The sequence below is a fragment of the Vanellus vanellus genome (assembly GCF_965231255.1).
Source record: "Vanellus vanellus genome assembly, chromosome: 1".
Taxonomy (NCBI): domain Eukaryota; kingdom Metazoa; phylum Chordata; class Aves; order Charadriiformes; family Charadriidae; genus Vanellus; species Vanellus vanellus.
In genome coordinates, this window is record NC_138905.1 from 54,155,319 (window position 1) to 54,175,438 (window position 20,120).

General features: G+C 41.5%; 1 protein-coding gene across 1 annotated transcript in view; it reads left to right on the plus strand.

Moving 5' to 3' along the window:
- UTP20 (UTP20 small subunit processome component) overlaps positions 1 to 20,120 on the plus strand; it is a gene marked incomplete at its 5' end in the record, with an annotated part of 68,061 nt that overhangs the window by 20,869 nt on the left and 27,072 nt on the right. Inside the window, 16 exons of the mRNA XM_082486691.1 lie at positions 170 to 246; positions 1,090 to 1,169; positions 1,843 to 2,086; positions 3,056 to 3,259; positions 5,142 to 5,232; positions 7,282 to 7,367; positions 7,934 to 8,059; positions 8,677 to 8,843; positions 9,367 to 9,575; positions 12,672 to 12,815; positions 15,239 to 15,318; positions 16,051 to 16,277; positions 17,227 to 17,371; positions 17,802 to 17,889; positions 19,265 to 19,408; positions 20,062 to 20,112. Coding sequence (XP_082342817.1) covers positions 170 to 246; positions 1,090 to 1,169; positions 1,843 to 2,086; positions 3,056 to 3,259; positions 5,142 to 5,232; positions 7,282 to 7,367; positions 7,934 to 8,059; positions 8,677 to 8,843; positions 9,367 to 9,575; positions 12,672 to 12,815; positions 15,239 to 15,318; positions 16,051 to 16,277; positions 17,227 to 17,371; positions 17,802 to 17,889; positions 19,265 to 19,408; positions 20,062 to 20,112 — 2,163 coding nt within the window. The remainder of the gene's footprint in view (positions 1 to 169; positions 247 to 1,089; positions 1,170 to 1,842; positions 2,087 to 3,055; positions 3,260 to 5,141; positions 5,233 to 7,281; positions 7,368 to 7,933; positions 8,060 to 8,676; positions 8,844 to 9,366; positions 9,576 to 12,671; positions 12,816 to 15,238; positions 15,319 to 16,050; positions 16,278 to 17,226; positions 17,372 to 17,801; positions 17,890 to 19,264; positions 19,409 to 20,061; positions 20,113 to 20,120) is intronic.

A 20,120-nucleotide genomic window follows, 5' to 3' on the forward strand; every position in this document is an offset into this window, starting at 1 on the left:
TACAAGACAAAGAATGATGATGTGTGTGGCTTGCTCGATTACTTGTAGGACTTCTGAGAACTTCTTTGATCAAGGTTTCCTCTGAGAGGAAGGAAGGCTAGAGGAGGTTGGTTGGTCTTTAACTGTTGTTTTTTACATCTCAACATGGTAGTTGTGTATGTCATTCTAGGTGCCTCTTCGGTATTTATTGGGAATGCTTTATATTAACTTCAGCCCTCTCTGGGATCCTGTAATTGAACTCATAACGTGAGTATATGCGGTTGGATACTGCAACCTGTGGTTGTCTTAGACAAAAGCTGAGGTAAAAATGTCCGATTTGGAGACATCTGTGCATTAGTACCTTCATGTGAAATCTTCTGAAATGAATTTGATCTCTCAAATAAATTGCAACTTTTTAACTTAGTTTCTGATTTTTCTTACTATTAAAGGGAACTAGCAACAAATATAGTCAAATAACATCAGTTTTGAGTCAAAGGTAGCAGGATTTGATTAGTGTTTCACAGATGCTGAAAGGACCAAGAAATACCTCAGTTTCCCCATCTCTGACTTTTCTGTCCTTACTGGAAAATCTCTAAATCCTGCTAAAGAGTAGGGAAGACTTACCATGGTGACAACTGAGCTAAATACTGAAATCAGTGTCTGCTTCCAGCATGACTTTATCTTCTTGTTTTTTCCCCTCTGTTGTATGGTTAAAAAGGATGGGATTTTCCTCTTCAAACTAGTGAATTAATAAAAAAATATTAAACCAGCTCTTCAAAAGATATGTTCATGCTAATTCTTCCTTTGGTTCGATATTATTTTACTGTGCAGAAGTCGGTAGAAAGCTTGAGAACATTTTAACTTAATTTGAATTCATTTGAAGTCGTGAGATACAACCAGATTATTTTAATAACAGTTGACATTTTGGGTCCATGAGTAAAGGCAAGGGTTGTGTTACAGCTGTGTCGTGCAGATGTCCTGTCTTCGGACACCCACATTAAAGCATTAATGAAAGCCTCTGATCATGTTAGATGTTAACTTGCCTAGTGACACATGGCTCTTTTCTTTTTCTTTTTCCTTTTAATTTCGTGGTGGTTTATGCTTTGTTAGTTCTCATGCAAAGGAAATGGAGAATAAACAATTTTGGAAGATCTTATATGAACATTTGGAGAGGGCTGCTACCTATGCTGGTAAGTCATGTTGTTATGACAGTAACCCAGCTAATTGTGAATGACATGATTGTGTTACGTGCCCCAAAATTTACATGTGATGGGGCAATTCAGAACCAGGGCTCTTGACTACCAGCATCATGTCCAGGGCAAGAATGGAGAGGCTTAGAAGAAAACTGTGTCTCCTTCTATCCTAAATGCCAAGAAGTAAATAGAAAAGGCATCTGCATTACAGGAGGAAGTTGCAGCTTGTGGGAAGCCATGCAGCATGCCATGCTTAAGGCTGGATCTGTCCAGACTGATTGGGAGCAATGACAGGACCCAATACAATAATGGGGCTGACTTTCTGCTCCATAGATTCAGTGGAATGCCTGCAAACAGTGTCTGTCTTGGCTGTGCTCTTGAGGTTTACCTGTGGGTGTATGGAATCTATGATTTCACGATAGAGCCATGAGCACACAGCCATTTGTGGACTTCTCTGTTATTCAAGAGAACTGAGCTTAATTGAGACGTGTCAGGGCTGTAAGGCATCCTAGAATACTTTCTAAGCAATGCGGGTCTTTCAGGTCACTGTTAAATACAGTTGTCTAAATAGGTACATGTCACCAAAAGTATTACTTTCACAATGCGGGACTGATATTGCTACTGGCAGTTATGAAGTAACCTGAAGATATTTTCTTCATTTGTTCTATAGAAATGGAGCTGCAAAATGAACTAGATGAACAGGAGGAAAGCATTGCTGAAATAGAAAGTGAGAAGATGCCAGAAGGAGGGGTGTGGACTGTCTTCCTAGAGCAGCTGAGGACTAGAACAGATTGTAGTGATCGACTGGACCATACAAACTTCCGTTTTCTACTGTGGAAAGCACTGGATAAGTTTCCAGACAGAGTGGAGCCAAGGTCAAGGGAACTTTCTCCACTTCTTTTGAGGTTTATTAGGTAAGTAAGATTTATTTTCCAGGTGAGATGAGAGGACGCATTGCTTTCAGTGTGTTGCTGAGCTTTACAACTATAGCTATCCCATTATAGACATAGTTTCCTGAATGCATGGCTGATGAGGTGTCTTTCCAGTTAAGATAACCTTTTGATTTAAATGTGGATTCTGTTAGAAGAAACATCACACAAGAAGCAGGCTGAAATGAAACTGGCAGTACGTTTCTGCTGCTCAGTCTCATTTATTGACTTGCTACTGTCACAGCCTCATTACTCCCATTAGGGAGTGATCTTAGTGGAAGTAGAGTCCCATTTTCTAAAAATGAAAATACGTTTTAATTTGGAATCACAGAAAACCAAAATATTTTCCCCTGAGATGGGGAAAATACTGTTTTTGTTAGAGGCTGATTCAATTTCCTGGCCCTGGAGGGAGAGCAGTGGTGTGCTTGCATGTGTGCACGTATGAGATAGTATGATGCATGTGGGATAGATGTGACCTCATGGCAAGGGAAAATTTCTGATATTCCTTTTCTATGATGAGAAAACCTATGTTTTGCTTGCCTTCCTGGAAAAATTGAACCATACTGTAGAAGGTTAGTTTCCTCACTTACTCTCACACTTCCATATTCACTGTTCACCTGCCCATTTGAGCAAACACAATCTCCAATGCCCTCCACATAGCCTCTTTACAGACCTCTAGTAATTTAGTGATTCAGGTCACTTCTCCTCTCTCCACTAGGTACCTCCAGTCTCCTTTAGTGTATGTGGTCACTGCCTTATATCTCCGCAACTTGTAGGCAAAGAAGCATATACTTGCTGAAATATGCTTCTTAAGGAATTTTTAGCTATGTAGTGTCCCAAGACACTATAATGAGAATGGTGGATTGTGGAGTTTCTAGTTTTTCTTGCCCGAAAAATGCTATGCTTCTTAATTCTTTGCCTTTTTTTTTTTTTTTTTTCCTATCTTAAAAACAGAAATGAGTACTACCCAGCAGATTCATTAGTGGCTCCATCTCAGGATCTTAGAAAGAAAAGTAGTGGTACAGTAGCAACAAAAGAAATACCTGGTGAAGAAGTGAATGATGTTGCTATGGAGGAGGAGGAGGAAGAAGAAAAGGAAGAAGGGGAACCAATTACTGTAGGACTACCAAAAAAGAAAACAAGAAGAGCTGCTGCTAAGTAAGTACTTTTAGTTTTCCCTTGGTAGTGCTTTCATGGAAAGGCAGATTCAGCAGCTCATGTTGAGGTAAAAGCTAAGCTTATATATATATTTCTTCTTTTGCTCGCACTTCCTAATTTTTCAGTGGATTATAAGCTCTTCAGAGTAAGAAACTGCCTGCACAGTACTAAACGTCCAAAGACCCTGCCCAGGTTTTATCATTATCTCACGACCTGCTGACACACTGTGGTTAGTGTTACTTTAAGCAAAAATTGTGTGGTATTCTGAAGCCATTCTGAAGTTTTTGAAGGCCGTTGTACCTGCATTCCCCTGGCTTCTCTGTGTGTCTCTGTTGGTCTTTTAAAGCCATGGGCATTGCCAAACACTTTGAAAAATTAGACCATTTATGTATTTTAATATTGAGATTCTACTATTGCCTACCTGTTATAAATCTTGGTCCCATTTTTCTTCATAGGAACAAATATTTTTATTTGCTGGTGTTTTAGACTAAAGCTATGTGCTGTTGTAATGTCATTGTTTGCAGTGCTGAATACATGGAGAAAGTGACACTTTGTGTGAATTCTCTACAATTTCTCTGATCAGAGTCTTTTTACCCTGATAACCTCCATCAAATGTCCATTACAAATACGTCACAAAGATTTGCATTTTGCCACTATTTTTTTGCAAAGGATGGCCCTTGTAATGACAGAGAACTTCAAAATGTCACCTTACGTGTTGGAGCACGATGGGTATTTGATACGTAACCTGAATTGTCATTTAATCCCAGGTGTCTTATAGGTGTTTAATTTTGTTCCCACTTTCTGGCTTGTATCTCTAAATTAGCAGCAATTAAAATACAGTGACAGTCCGAGATTTCTTTTTTGTTTGTTTGTTTTGTTTTGAACTTCCATCTCAAAATGCCCATGTACTTAAGTGGAAACATTAGTTCCTGGTAGCAATAACAAAGGCATAAAAGATTTACTGGAGGTGTGTTAATGAGTTCTGGAGTGACCTCCCTTTGTCTTCACCCTGGACAGTTCATGCAGTCAGGCCTGTGCCATGGCAGGAGAGCTCTCATGGGGCTGCTCTCTGCGGCCCACGAGGTCTGGCTGAGGCAGTGGCAGGACCAGTGCCTGCCCCAAGCTCGGTGTGGGGCTGCTGGAAGGCATCATACTCATCCTTTGGCTGAGCCCAGCCATGGAGGAGGGCAGCCCAGCCATGGAGGAGGGCAGCCCAGCCATGGAGGAGGGCAGCCCAGCTGAGTGTCTGGAGAACTTAGTTTAAAGTACCACAGCTGGATGAGGGCAGCCTTGGCCAGCCCCACACCGCATATGGTAGAGGAGATCTCACATCCTCCTTATCTTGGTCACCTCTCTCCCCTCCCACGAAGTGGAGGTAGGGTAGATGTGGAGTGACACAGCGACTTCTAGAGGCACTGACTCCCATCTGTGCTTACAGCCTGGCTGTAAGTCCAACACAGTCTGTGGCTAAATGCAGCCTTTTCATGTTGCTGGAGTGAAATGGGTACCAGTTAAGGACAAGTAAATAAATAGAGGTAAATTCATCTGTTTGGTGTTCCAGGGTGGGCTGGCAGAAGGAGGTAAGCTGCATCCTGACTGTTTGTATTCCTTTCTCACCAAAAGCTGAGCCCATCTATTGCTACTGAGGAAAGAGACTTCTCTGTGTAGTGAAGTGAGATCTGGGAGGAGCTGCTTAGGAGAGGGAGCAGGGTACCTCTTGCTGTGTCTCTGAAATGGAGGCTTACAGACTTGGGATCCTCTTGTGTTGTTTTTTTCTTTCTTGTTAATCAATTTGAATGAAAGTTCCCCATTTGTTTCTGATAATGCAGGATTGTCTCTTCTGGTCATTTAAAAAAAATATTTGTTTTGTTTTGTTTTACAGGCAGCTAATAGCGCACTTACAGGTTTTCTCTAAATTCTCAAATCCTCGTGCATTGTATCTGGAGCAGAAGTTGAATGCATTGTATACCCAGGTAATGCTATTTGCTGGCTTTTAGAATTACTGTTAATAAATGAACTCATCCTTATTTCAATGCAGTGTCTGAGACTGCAGAAGCCTATTGTTCTCTGAACCCAACCGTCAGGCTTCACTTGAAATGAGCCCCTTTAGCAAAGACCTGCTTGAGATACCTGGCTTAGTTTGCCAGGAGTGGCTCATGCAAATAGATCTGGCAGCTGACAAGTAGTAGTCTTTGGCAAGGTGGAGGAGTGGCTGTAGAGGGAGCAGCAGGATCTGGAAGAGGATTTTGAATCCAAAGCTTGGGTAAGACCCAAGGAGATTTGTCTTTGTCCTACAGTGTTGTGTCTACAAAGAATATGGTCAGTGTGAACAACATATCATGTTGCAGCAACTGTTCTTTCCATATTGTTACGGTTTTACATCTTTCATCATTTCTCATTGTGATTTGAGGTACAAAATGTGGGAAATTCAAGATCCTCATCCTGTCTAGCACTTGGGGAGGGGAAGGGCAGTCGTGGCTATCAGTATGAAAAAGCATACTTCTGCAGAAAGAGAGAGGAAATAAATAGATTTTGTGTGTGTGTCTCTCTGTCTCTCTCAGGTGTTTGTTTGTTTTTAGTGGCTGGTGACACTGTTCCTTTGCCTGTCATAGGCATATGCACTGTCAGTGCATAGTGTATAAGGCACTGTCAACATCAACAAAATCGAAATTGAAGGTAAACAGAGATTAAGTGAATAAGCAGGGAACACAGATTAAAGAGCAGAGCCTACACAATGCCTGTCTACCAAAAGTCTCTTAACTTTAAGTGAGGCAGAAAAACAAATCTAAGAAGAAATAGGATGGGAGGAGTCCCAGTCTGTAAGAATGGCATAAAAAAAAGAAAACAAAATTTCTTCTTGAAGAATATTCCGTTTAATAAGATTCCCTTTTGAGGTATTTCCCTGAAGGAATTGTCAAAAAATATGACTCTGAAGGAGGATTCTAAGTCTTTATCCTGCTCTCCTTTAAAGGGTATTTTATTAATTTTACTGTGTTTTGTTGGTTCACAGGTTGTGGATTTGTTCAGAGCATTGGGGTATGCTGTAATTGTTCCAAATTTGTGTTCTCTGAGGTTGTGGTCAGTGGTCTGTAGAACTATATTAAATGGTGTGAACCTGTTAGTTCCCTGGGTTTCACCTGGCACCCAGTGTGGGAGTTGGAAAGTTGGTTCATTAATCCCTGGATTTGAGAATCTCTAACGAACAGCCACTCTGTTTCAGTCAACCTCAGAATTCGGCTTAGGAAGAGTTGGGCCATGTGTTTGCTTGCCTGTATTCTTAGGAAAATACTGAACAGATGTGTACAGGTCAAAACAGTGTGTGAAGAACAACCTGACAACTCTTACAGAGAGTTTACTTCATGAATTACTCTTTGCCATTTCTGTGTCTTAGCATATGTATTGTCATGGCTGGTGTGTCTGTCTGGCATAGGGACATCATGGCAAAGTGGCCTTTGGTGATTCTAGCCTGTGCTGTTTGTTAGGAGACGGAAGAACTGATAAGAATGCTGCTTGGGGAAATTATCTATATTTCTTAGTGCCTAGGTTATGAGGAGTCATCTTCAAGAGATGGAAAATCTCAGTGAGACTTTGCATATCAAGTGCATATCAAGTCTTATGAGTTTGTCACAGGAAAGAAAGACAGGTGTCTTGGGATGCTTTGGGTAGTTTGCTTTTTAATCCAGTCTTCCCAGATACACAACTGGTAACAGATTTTGGAGGCTGAAAATGCAAGCTGACAGTGGTCCAAAAGACAACTACAAAAAACCAAATATTGTAACTATCCTATGTAGATGGGAGGGAGAAGTATATACAAACTACCAGCAACCATGTCCGCTTTTTATAAGTGACAGTTCTGTATTCGCATCTTGGCTTTAAAGTGTCAACACATACATGCTGTTTCCATTCTGATAAGCTAGTCCAAAACCTTCTTGAGCTTGGAGCCTTTGGGTTGTTGCACTGTTTTCAGTAAGCAATTCTGTCTCCTAGATAGGGACTCATGTTCTTTCTCTTGTCATTTGCAGTTACTGTCCCATCAAGACCAGAATGTACAAAGAATAGCTCTTGACTGTATAATGACATACAAGCATCCTCATCTACTGCCATACAGGTAAAACCTTTTATATTTCTTTAGTATTGGTGAATGAGCCTGCTGTCATATCAGAAGCCTGCTTGGGGCAGTTGCCTCAAAGAGAGAGCCTTGCCTGTATTTGTTGAAGACATATGTATAAATTTTCATTTTAGCCAGCTGTATATTTTCTATCTAAAACAAGAAATAAAGCCTTGAGGTCAGTCAGTGTCTCTTTGTTTGTTTACAGAAAAATGGCAACAGTTTTATTCTGTCCCAGAAGATTGTATGATTAGTAGTTGCATTTTTTTCAAAGACGTCTTCTGTACTGACGCTTTTTAACCACTCGGAGAGAGTGACAGCATAAAACTGTAGTTTGTGGTTGAATAATCTCTTCAGAATGTTTCCAGGAGGTATTTTGCTATGTAATTAGCTTGAACTTGCTGACTTTTAAAATATTTTTTTTTTAAAAAGTGTGGGAACCTAGTACTTTAATATTTTATATACAGCATAGATTAGATAAGTAGGTAAGTAGATATAGATGCATGTGTGTGTCTGTTTATTTTTACAACCTCTACCTACCCTCAAATACTATTTATTAATCTCAGGGAGAACTTGCAAAGGCTTCTGGAGGACAAGAGCTTTAAAGAAGAAATAGTCCATTTCAGTATTTCTGAGGAGACTGCAGTAGTAAAAACAGAGCATCGACCAGATCTCATCCCTGTTCTTATGAGGTCTGTTATGAAGTGCGGGTTTAAAGGTTTCATGTCACAGTTCCATGAGCAGAGATGTAATGCTGCTGCTTCTCATTTTAAACAGTTGAGATAAATCTATGGTTAATGGTGGGGTTTGATGACTTAGTTTGTGATGTTCTGTGTGGTTTCCTTATTAACACATTTATGTAATGTGTTATGCAAATGGTGTTTTCTTTAAAAACAGCATTTTGGTAAATACTTCCTCTAAGGCTTAGAGAGAACTGTGAGATCATTTCAGTTCACTGAGTATTACCACTTATTTTTATTAAGATACAGTGATACAAGTTATCATGCAGGTCGCTGCTTCAGCAGTAACTGCCCTCAAGCTAGCCTGGAGGTGTTCTAGTTTTATACCTGAAGTCTCCAGTAAAGCTTCTATTGTAGTAGCAAAAGCTGAGCTTTCGCTGGGATGTTTTTGGCCACTGTGTAGTAATTCAGCGGAGAGCCTGAAGGCGAGGGGGTGTGGGTGTGGATTTCCACTCAGTTTGTTCTCACTAGGGAATGTTTTCAAATGAAATGGAGTTTCTCCTGCAGAATGAGACTAAGAAACAGATGGCTTGCTGAAAGCTAATGCAATCTTTTTTTGGCTTTTGAAGAATTCTCTATGGCAGAATGAGAAACAAAACAGGGAGCAAAACACAGGGCAAGTCTTCAGCAGGCACTCGCATGTCGATCGTTCTGCGATTTCTTGCCGGCTCACTGCCAGAAGAGATACGGATGTTCTTGGATCTGCTCTTTGAAGCTGTGAAGCAATTCAGTAATGGTAGGTACAGGCAGTAGAACCTGGGGGTATGGTACTTCCTGACCTGTAGAGATGTGGGAGGATAAATACGCTTAGTACTGTTATGTGCTTCAATTTGTCTCTAACAGTGCCTCGGAAGGATGAAAGGATGAAAGTAAACTTTTGATAAGGAGTGAGATTCCCCTGAGCTTTTCCTTACAAAGCACAATTGCTCTGTTATCCAGGTCAGAAAAACGGAATGGCTTGCCACAGTTGTGCAAGTAAGCTATAGTAGGGCAGGAATGAGCAGTCACTGGCATCATAGGCTGTCCTGCGTATGATGGGAATAAACAGAGGTTGTAAAGTGCTCTGATACTGTTACAGTGGGAGACATGTGAGTGTCGCAGAGAGATGGAGACCTGGAGCTGTGGTTATTTAAAAAGCTGAATGTGAGGAACTGTAATTTAGGGACAGATTATACTAGTTTTCATTTAAAATTATTTTTGATACTGGGTGTCTGCATGGTGCTTCTCTGGACAAGTTGCTGTCTCTTTGACTATTGCAGGGCCTTGCCAGACTGCAGTGCTTCGAAGTATGTCAGAGCTGGATTTAGCTAAAGTCCTGCCTCTTGGGCGCCAGCATAGCCTCTTCAGCGTTCTTGAAGTTGTGTTGAAAAACATGGGACATTTGATCCATCAGTACCTGCCAGAAATTTTACAGATTCTGCTCTGCATGACGGCTGTGGTATCCTGCATCCTCCAGCAAAGAGATAAGGTACAATATATGCATACAAATACATGTATGTGTACACATATGCATGCAAACATGTAAATTAAATTCCTTTCCCTGCTCCTCCCTTTTAGCTTGCACATGTGCACCTTCACTGGTTCAGGTAAAGATAAATTTAATGCCAGCGTGGAGTAAAGCTTAACAATTGGATATCATTGCCCTCTATTTTGACAGATATTTTTCTTAAAGTGCTATAGGGCTCAGGCAGTGCAGGCAGAGTTAATATATTTAGAAAGCTGCTTTGGACTGCATTTTTGTTTGAATTACTGAATAGAGAGTTGTCAGTTATCTCTGTGTGTTGCCTACCTGTCTGCTCTGTGGACAGATGGGCAGAAAGGAAAGGTAAATGGTGTATTGTAAGGACATAATGAGATCTTATGGCAGGAAGTTTAAATTGGCCTTAAAGGTGTAGTTTTTTGGCTGCAAGGATAAAACATTTGAGCAGGGGAAGGAGAGGATTTAAAGTTACTTGCCTGGGGACTTCAGAGCAAAACTTTTCTTTGAGGTGTTTTGTAATAGTGTTAGACTCCAGGAGAGCTCAGCGTTGTGGATGATGACAGTGATTATCTACTGTGACTGTCTCCTGCCATGGAACACAGGGAGGACATGGCTACTAGCCATGGTTTCAGCACACCAGAAGCACGTTCAACACTGTGTCAGGAGTAGTCATGCTAATCCAGTGTCACAATTTGAGTCTCAGCTACATACCTGCAGAGCACTGCACATATTTTTTTCCCTTGCTGTGCACTGGCTGTACGTGCAGAAAGGGTCAGTTGAGGAAAACATTCTGTTAAAGGTTGGCTACGCCTAAAGATGGGGCATGTTGACTTACTGCTGCCCTGTGGCCAGGATAGCAGTGCAGAGATCCCTGAGCTCTAACCCAGCTAGCTCTGGTGGTCTGTTGCCAGCTATTTGGAAGCTATGACATTGAACTAGGCTTTTCTGTCATTCTGAAACCAGTGCCTTTGCCAGGTTTCAATCCAAATAGGAAAAGGAAAGCTTGAGTCTGGTCTGGTGCAGAGCCTGATCGTATATCAGGTGTGAAACAAGCAAACTGCGCAGTCATCATCGTCGCTGCAGTGTTGAAAGGAATTATAAGATGATAGACTTGAGCAAGTGGTGTGTTGAAAGGAATTATATGATAATAGACTGAGCAAGTGGTGTTAGGTAATGAATGTTTTGTCACACTATATGTGTGTGTTCTTGCCAAGTCCCATCTGTAAGCATTCAAGGTTAGAACTTGTCTTGAAAACAGTCCATCAAACGAAGCAAGCCCTTGCAGTCAGGCAGCATCCAAGGTCCCATAGTTGCCTGCAGGCTGCAAAGAACCCTGTAACTGTCTTCATTTACGAAGGGGACGAGCAAATTTTAGGACAGCAGCATCCCACAGTCTGACTTAAACAATGGATTGTGTGTGCCTACATGTGTTATACTGGGAAAAGAGTTTTAAAAGCTGCTTCGAGCATTGCTAGGATAGTCACATTTTGCAAGTGTCACCACAGTAATTCTGTCATTGTTGTGTAACGTGCAGAGTGACGGTCTGTCATTTGTCTGAACTTAATTTAGCACTTCATTAGCCCGTGAGATGTTAAAAGCTCAAGGAAGAGTGTGAGAAATCTGTTTATCTTAGCTAATGATTAGAAGACTTTCTTGGAGTTTGAGAGTAATTTATTGCAGGCTGATACTGCCTGGAGAATTAAACATCAACTTTGACTGTTTTAAGCCAGGTTATTAATTTACTGTTTCCTACTGTTTGTGTTCAGTATTGAGTTTCTTTGTCCTTTCAAAGACATGATCTCAGAGGACTGCTCTTATGGCAATTGAACAGTGAGAGACCCAGAATTATTTCATTTGGGGGTCACCATTAGCAATAGCAGCCTGGTTAGTGCTTTCTTTGGCTCTTCAAGCAGCTCATTTGCTGCCTGGGAGCTGATTGCACACCAATAGTACACATTCAGCACAGCTTGGGAGATCCTGGGCAAGAGCATGTTTAGTTCCTTTTCCACCATCTCCTCTTTGTCTTCTTACCTGTGATTTTGGGTGTAAAGGGAGCATAGCAGTATATTGCATGGTAGAGGGTAGTCTCTTCAGAAGTAGGCAGGTACATCAAATGAAAAAATTGTGACATCTTTCAGTGAGGCTTTGACACCAAAACTGCTTTGCATACTAAGAGATACAAGTGTTTATTCTTTGCATACTAAGAGATACAAGTGTTTATTCTATGTGGTGGGTCAGGATATGTGCTGGAGACCTGGAGGAACCCAAGACTTAGCTCCAGTCTCAGACAGTGGCCTTTATTTGCTCTGACACAGCTCTGTTGTTTCTGAGACTGGAGTTCAGTGCCTCTGCACTGTGGAGCTACCTCATGTGTTTGTGCTGTGAGCTGCATTGCACAGTATGGAAAAAATTTAGGTCAGTCAAGTCAAGAATCTTCTCCAGGAGAAGAGTCAGAATGCAGCAGTGCATGAATAACTTAATGATTAGCTGTGTGGCTAATTTCCTTACTGAAAAGTTTTCCCCAAGAAAGGCTATGGAACGTAAGCGTTAAATGGGTACAGGAAGCATTCTCCTGTAATGCTCCCCCCCATGCTATTGAAGGAGGTGATTCACAGTCTTAATTTCTCTATTCCTCCCTCTTCTCCATGTCTGTCAATTTCTTTTCTTCTCAGTAGATCTCAGTGTGCAAAGTACAAATCTGCTTTTGAGAGCTGATTTGGGTCCTTTTCCTGTTTGAAACAGAATTATTTGTCAGGGCTGGAAATGTAACTGTGTTGTAGCTTTCTGCATTTTGTCCAAAAAGGGCAGATGCTACCTCAAACCTGTCAACATGGATTTTCATGAGCCGAAGGAGTCATGTGTAACTGACTAAGTGCAGGAACAGGCACCCCTTAGAAAAATTTAGGTCAGCTGTGAGAGGTAGATTGTTACTGTGGACAAGTTACAAGAGAAAACAGAAGAACATTGTGGTAGTTCCAGCAAAGGTTGTATATATTGTCAGTGAATTGCTGTATTAATTTCAGAACAAGTAGTTAGTAGCTGTCCAGCAAAGGTCTTAACTGGGGTTTGGTTTTGTTTTAACAGGTCCAACCTAGGTTGATTAATCCACTGAAGAATTTGAGACGTCTTGGACTCAAGCTTGTGGCGGAGTTTTTTTCTGATTATGAGACCTACAGCTTTAGTGTGGAAGAGATTGATGCAGTTTTCCATGCAGTGGTGTGGCCTCAGGTAAGTATTTCTTGTTCCTCCAAACCAGTTTGTGTGTAACTTGTACCATGCAGAGGACTCCAGCTGCACTAGAGTCCATTGTGTCAGCTACGTCTGTCACAAGATTGTATGTGACCTCAGAGAGATTCTGGCATTCTGGTGTGTGTGTGCAAAGACGGTTTCTTGGCTCATGTTTGATTAGTCCTGGAATAATCAAGTCACTGGCTGAAGTACAAATTAATTCATCTGAATACAATGGATTCCATTTCTTAGTTCTTTAACCACAGAAGCAGACTCCTTCCCTGGATGCTTCAGGGAAGCAAAATAATACTAGTCACTCTAGGTGCAGTTTGCTACTTTTCTGTCTGACATTTATTGGGCCTGTGGTAGGGGACTGCAAAAACAAATGCTGCTGCAGGAAAGGAAGGAACCAGCAGGGTCTGTTGATGGGCTGTGTGCTCTTGTGCCTGCCTGCTGGGAGTCCCATGTGAGCGCAGCGACAAAGCACAGGGTTGTGGCCTTTGTCAGAGAAATTCAGATCACTTCTGAGTTGGGAAAATGCGGTGTTGTGAGAGGAAGAGAACACACAATACTGAAAATTAAATTGTGCTGGCCATGTCAGTGTGCTGACAGCATCTGAGGTTAGCAGCAAGGGCCTGTACCAGCTGCTGGGTTGTCTCTTCTTTAAAGGCAGTCACCTCCACCCAAAGGGTAACTGAGCAAGTTGGGTTGACTTCACCAGAGCTCATCCACTAAGACTTTCGAAGTATCTGAAAGTCCAACTGCCTTGCAGCAGAAAAGACTCTCAAAGAACACCAGGAGTAACTGCTGTAATCTGTGAAACCCCAGATCTGCTTCTGTAGACGTTGTGTGTGTTTACTCCTACCTCATTTCTCTGCTCTTCCAGTAACGATGTGTGATATGTAGCATGTGTATTTGGACAGTAGATACAATACTTTCAGGCAGTGCATATAGCTCTGTATTTCACTGAGATGGGCAACAAGGAGTTGTATGTTCCTAGTTTGTCCATGGAGTCTTTTCAAGGCCAGGGTGCCACGCTGGCAAAGCAGTAAACATTTACTGTAGTCCCAGAGCAGTTCAAGCATGTGGTTCAGGCTTTAAGCGAGCAAAGCACTTAATGCTTTTGAGGATCATTGTGTTTGGAAATGCTGAGTAAATCTGAACACAATGTAAAATTGGTTTTAGTCAGAATTCCTGTTGTCCTGCGAGCTCTGTCTTCCTGACATCTGGTTTTGGAGCTTGTATGGTAGTATGATCCAGAGGCTCCCTCTAGAGGGAGTTTCCACCAGTGAACTCCATGAAGATTTGGCTTTGGCAGAAGAATCGTTTAACTTGTGTTCTTTCCTTTTTTAAAGCTATGGAACTAAGGTGTATAAAAACTCATGGAGAGAAAAAATTGTTTTAAGCCTGTTGTACTTGGAACTGGAGTTTTCTGCTCTTCATACTCGAGGGGTTTGCTGCAATATTGTTACCCTGAACAGCAGCATTCCTGAAGGGTTGAATTAACAGTTCACTTTTCTCAGAAAAGCTCTGTTTTATGCAGAGCAATAACTTTACCAGCCTTTGGGGGCGGGACAAGAAAGTTTCTAAGGCCCTCGCTATGATGGTCAAACCTGCCTTCTTTTCTGTCATGCTCAGGTCTTGAGCCCAAACTGCGCTAATCCAAATCCTACATGCGCCATCCTGGCTATTTTCCTCAAATGCACTGGCGCCTCCCCTGCCTGTGTGTTCACTAATGGTGCCCTGCTGACAGTCCAGCTGTGGTCAGGGTGGAAACGCAGCAGTGTGACTTCTGTGCAGCCTGTTGGGTTGCGGAGTGGCAGAGAGGAGGGAGCCAGATGCGTGCACTGGGTCTCTTGCATGTGCCCAGTCATGTGAAGGAACAGCAGCTACTGTGTGGGGCATAAACTGGGCAACTCTTAGGTGGGGTGGTTTTGGACGCAGAACCCTCGAAGGAGATCCCATTCCCTGGGTGCGGTGCGGTGCAGTGCTTAAGCCTCTCCCTGAGCAGAGATGGTGCTTTTATAGCAGCTGAGGTCGTGGGGACAATAGAGCAGATGCTGGAATGGCAGGTGCTGTGGCCAGGGCGTAGGAAGTGTGGGAGGAGCGAGTCTTGGGTGTCGCGCTTGAGGTCTCATAGGTATGTCTGGGAGAGGTTGCTAGGTCTCTGCAGCAAATGTGAGGCTCCATGGGGAGTCACTTTCAAAAGGAGTGCAAATATGGTAGCTGGAGTAGTGTGTAAATAGGAGTAAGATAATCTAACAGTGGTACCACAAATATTGAGGGAGCTGGAAAAATGACGATGAAATTCTTTTCTATAAAAGGTAAACTATAGCTTGTAGTGGGGTCTTTGTTCGAGATGAGGTTTTTAAGTGGCTTTACCTACTTGTGTTGCATTGGTGTATGATTTGTATCTCCTCTAGGTCTGCAGGTTGGCTTCAGAGAGCCAGTATTCTCCCACTTTTCTGCTCAAACTCATTCATACCTGGAGCAAGAATCCCAGGTAAGTGTTCTCACAAAGAAGCATGAGTACTTCTGAGTATACAAAATCAATGAAAAAAAGGGCATGTTACTCTTAACAGGTTATGAATAATTGTGTCAAAACCCTATTTTTTTTTCCATTAGGCTGTTATTCTTTTGATAGCAGTCCAGATACAGTTGGGAAGCTTTCTAGTTTATGCAGTTACTCTCTCTTTAGTGGGCTGCTTTTCCCAGATATGAACAACCAGGCAGATATGTAGCCCAAACCCAGCTGACGCGTGAGGAGGGCTGACTTCTTAGGATATGTCTGTGTCTTGATCAGTGACTCCTTAGTCTTGGGAGGTGGGGAATGAGTTTTACCACATATCATTTCATTCATGATTTTTGATTCTTTATTTCTTTCTAGCTTATGAAAGAATGTGAGCAGGTTCAGCACAGAATCTGTGACTGAGATTCTGACACAGAAAGTTGTAAGAGAGCTTTTTTTCATGCAGACACTGTGAGAAATTCCAACTCAGCTGTCTTGAGTGATTTTTACCTCTTCCACAGACTCACTGCTTTTCCTTTGAAGTGTCCAGTATCTGTTATCATGGAAAAGACACGTCCTTTGTAGGCATGAAAAACTTATATACAAATGTGTGTAAAAAATGGTATTGGATCATTAGGTTAAGAGCAGACTTCTCTTTGAATAAAAGAATTACAAAGTTCTAAACTTAAATTTTCAGCCTATCTTTTTTTATGATCTCTCTCTCAGGTATTTCCCCTTGCTGGCCAAACAGCGGCCAGATCACCCAGAGTGTGATATACTGTCAAATGTCTTTGCTGTGCTGTCAGCCAAGAATTTGTCTGAGGCCACATCCAGTCTTGTGATGGACATAGCTGATAGCCTTCTCAACAGCCCAGATTTTGAACCCACGGAGCAGGTTTCCAGTTTGAGCGTGACTGACTGTGTTGTCGTGGTCACTGGAGACGTGACAGAAGGTATGCTTGCGTAAGAGTCGTGTGAGGCCCCTTCAGTGCTTTGGATGAAGAAGTTCGATTAAGTTGAGGTTGTATTTGTACTGGTTGAGAATACTGGGGAAAGAGAACTCCCAGTGGAGATGGAAACGTCAATGTACGAATTTGTCTTGGCATGCTCAAGAACTGTAAAGTCCTGCTTATCTCATGACTGGTGAGATCCACATTTGACTGTCAAGGTCCTGAACATACAGAAATTCCTTATGAAGAGGGAAAATGTTTATGTTGTTGACCTGTTTTGTCTGTGAAGCTTTGAACAATAGGATAACTTCAAGAGCTGCATTGCTGACTTGACTCTGAGCCTAACATCAAGTTTTATATAAAAGCCCACTCCCAATATGCACATGGTCATGTATCACTGATGTTTAGTCTCTGCTCCCTGATAAGAAAGACCTGCCAGTGATTCCTTTTATCTTTGAGTGGTAATAGACAGGAAGGGTGGTATGCTCTTTGATGCTGTGGGGCCATCTTTCACCTGTAACACTCAAAGGCAGTGGAAAGGAGAGTACTTATCGCTGTGCCTGAGTTATGGCAGCTTTGATTTGCACAAGAGGTCAGTGGTAGAATAAAGAAAACTGCATCTATAAATGTGCCAGCCATTTTAGGAGACAGTTACTACCTTTGAGGAACCTCCTTGGTGCCTTTTGATAAGCCCACACTTAGCGGAGCTGTTACTGAAATCTGTGAGGAGAGCTTTTATTCTCTGTGTGTGCTTTCTTTGGTCCCAGCAAGTAGCTGGTGCATGTCCCCAGCAGCCAGGTGCCCTACGCATTCATAGCTCCTGTTGATTTTTTTTTCTTCCACTGATGACAAAGTTCCTTCGTCTGCATCTCCCCCTTTGTGTAGGGTCAGATCTCCCTTCTGTTGCTTGCAGGACAGAGTTGGGTGTTGCTAACTTTTGTATCCCTTACAGAGACCCTTAGCCTAGGTTGCCGCTTGGTTCTGCCTCATGTTCCTGCCATACTTCAGTACTTCAGCAAAACAATGTTAAATGTGGAGAAGGTGAAAAAGAAGAAGTATAGAGCTCAAGTCAGCAAAGAGCTGAGTATACTTTCCAAGTAAGTGATTCCTTAGAGCTCAAAATAGTTAAAAAGTTGGGTGGAGGGAGGAAGAAAGAGGCTTTTCATAATAGGTTGCAAATTAAAAAACATTAGGTCTCAAATTATTTTAATTTAGAGCAGTCGCTTGCAAGTTGCTAGTGACTGAGAGGGGAAGAGTTTTCAGAAATTGATTCTAGCTGTTTTTATTGCTGGTACTCAAAACCAATGCCTCTTGGGTGTAGGAAAAGGTCCAGAAATGCTTGCAGTCATGTGGAACTGAATACTTGGGCTGATACCGTGATTTTGGTGGGTACACTCTATTAGCCTGGGTACAGATGGATGGGCTGACAAAGCCGCCTGATATGGCACTAGTGCTGAGTGAGTTCTTCTTTGCTGTATACTGGTGATTGGATTGATATGTAGTAAATTACCTTGTCTCATTGTGCAGGATCAGCAAATTTATACAAGAAAAGAGTCAGAATTCAGTACTTGTGAGCCTTCTCCTCCCTTTCCTTTATCAGAGCAACATGGAGCAGGTAGGTAGAAATTACTTCCCTTCCCATTAAACATATATTTTTCTTTTAATAAAGTAGATGTGTTTGGGATGCAGTTAAAAATCTTAGTGATTACATGCCTTTTCTCATGATTAGCCTGAAATCAAGTCTTTGTGTGTTTGTAGTCTGCTCAGCATTCTGTGCTGTTGCACATTGATGTGTACAAGTCACTGGATGCTTTGTAGCGATGCCAGTGCTCAGGCTGACTCTGTTCCCCCTTTTCATGGGGAAGGTCTGCAGAAGTTTTTATGCAGTCTTTACCTCCTTTGCCACAGTAGTCAATCCACCAAATTACTTGCAGCATTTGAAATAAACGCTTCTTTTCACTGTGGATTTTATGCGCACTAAATCCAAAGGCACAGCATCTGGACAGCCGTATGAATACATATGGTTGAGTATGTAGTACATGCTGTGTGGCAGTGCTACATTCATCTGTTGCAGGATGAAAGGCGAACATTGTACAGTGCTATTAACATGCTCCCATATCTCCTGCTTCCATTCTACTCTCCTTCCACTGGCAAGGAATCCACTTGTGGGTGCAGAAGTATGTCTCAGAACTGAAACTTCCCTAAAATCCTAAATTCATCAGGCATGCAAAGCGTGTGGGCTGCAGTTGAAAGAAGCAGAGCTCTCCACGGCTTAGGCTTTTGTAAACTGTTAAATAAATCAACCACAGAGGATATTGGTAAACCATTTTGTCTGAGTTTCCCTCTCTGCCAAACCTTGTTTTCAGAAATGTAGTCCCATCTACAATGAAGGAATCTATTGATTATTCAGCTTGATTGCCTGAGTCCTTGGATCAAGGTTTGGGTCTTGGTTTTCTTAAAAAAACCCATGCAGTTACTCAATAAGAGATTTTTCAGTTTGCAGAAAGAACTGATAGGCAGCAACCTGTAGCTTCTGCTTTGCAAGTGGTCATTTAATTGTTCACAGAGGATTCTTGGTTTTTAAATATCTGAATCATTAGGGGACCATATATGATTTCCATTCAGGGATATCATATGAGTATATGGTGCTGCTAATGTTTGTTTCACAGATCAAAACACTACTTTTTAAAGCTCTATTGGTTCTCCTTACCTTTGAGTCATTTGAGGAAAGACACAAAAAAGAAGTCTTCATCATCATGACATTCATCTCTAACACTGTGCTTGTGTTTAATTGAAAGTTTGCAAGTGCTTCTGAGAGATTTGATGATTGCACTGTGTCCTCCTAATTCTTTGTTCTCATTCAGTATATGTGATCTGGATAAGATACAGCAAAGTAGTTAAGTTCACTCTGTATTTCATTTGCTTGGGAAATATTTCAAGATAATCTTTTGAGGTTTCAGTATTTATTGACGGTTATCTCTTTCTTTCAGGGTACAGAGATTGACATTCTGGAGACAGTGCAGAACTTGCTGAGGCATTGCTCAAACCCTACAAGCTTTCTCAAACCACTGGCAAAGCTTTTTTCTGTCATTCAGAACAAACTGTCTCGACATAAGTTGTGCTTGGTATTTCAGGTATTGCATTTTTATGTTTCTTTCTGTGCTTTTTGTTATTTGTTGTAAGAGATCAACAACAAAATAATTAGCAATATTTCTTTGTTGTATATGAGCTTAAAAACCTTTTTAATCTATTTATCTGTCAAGTGAAAGTAACAGAATTGCATATGGTAGAAATTAATGAACTGCAAGAAGACTTGTAAAAGTTTTGGCTTACAGCCATTGTTGATGTGAGCATCACCAGGGTTCTTTTGTGTAAGAGAAGTGAAATAAAGCATGCTTCGTCCATAACAGATCCTATATCTTTATGAAATAAGAATGACTTTCAGCATCCTGAAGATCATTTTTGTTTGTAGTCTTCTTTCACAGATTTATAGCAGTCAGGCTGTTTTGTACTTCTTTGAAGTGACTTGCATAACTTTTTTTTTTTTTTTCATCAGGAAAACTCAGGAAACACTCAGTGTAGATATTTAGAATCTTAGGAGCTTAAAACACACATCTTCCAACTTATGGAAGATTATGGAAGAATGGCTCTTGTTAAGCTTCTAACAGGAGAAAAAGTGATGCTGTTGTTGTCTTTATTTTTCTGTCTGCAGTGGTAAAGTCTTGAGTTCTCCAAATTTTTAACAACTATAACAGTTGTTAAACTATTTTCTCTTGTTTCTTTTTAGACTTTATCCGATTTGGACAGTGAATTGAAGTACATTACTGATGTTGTTAAGGTATGTGG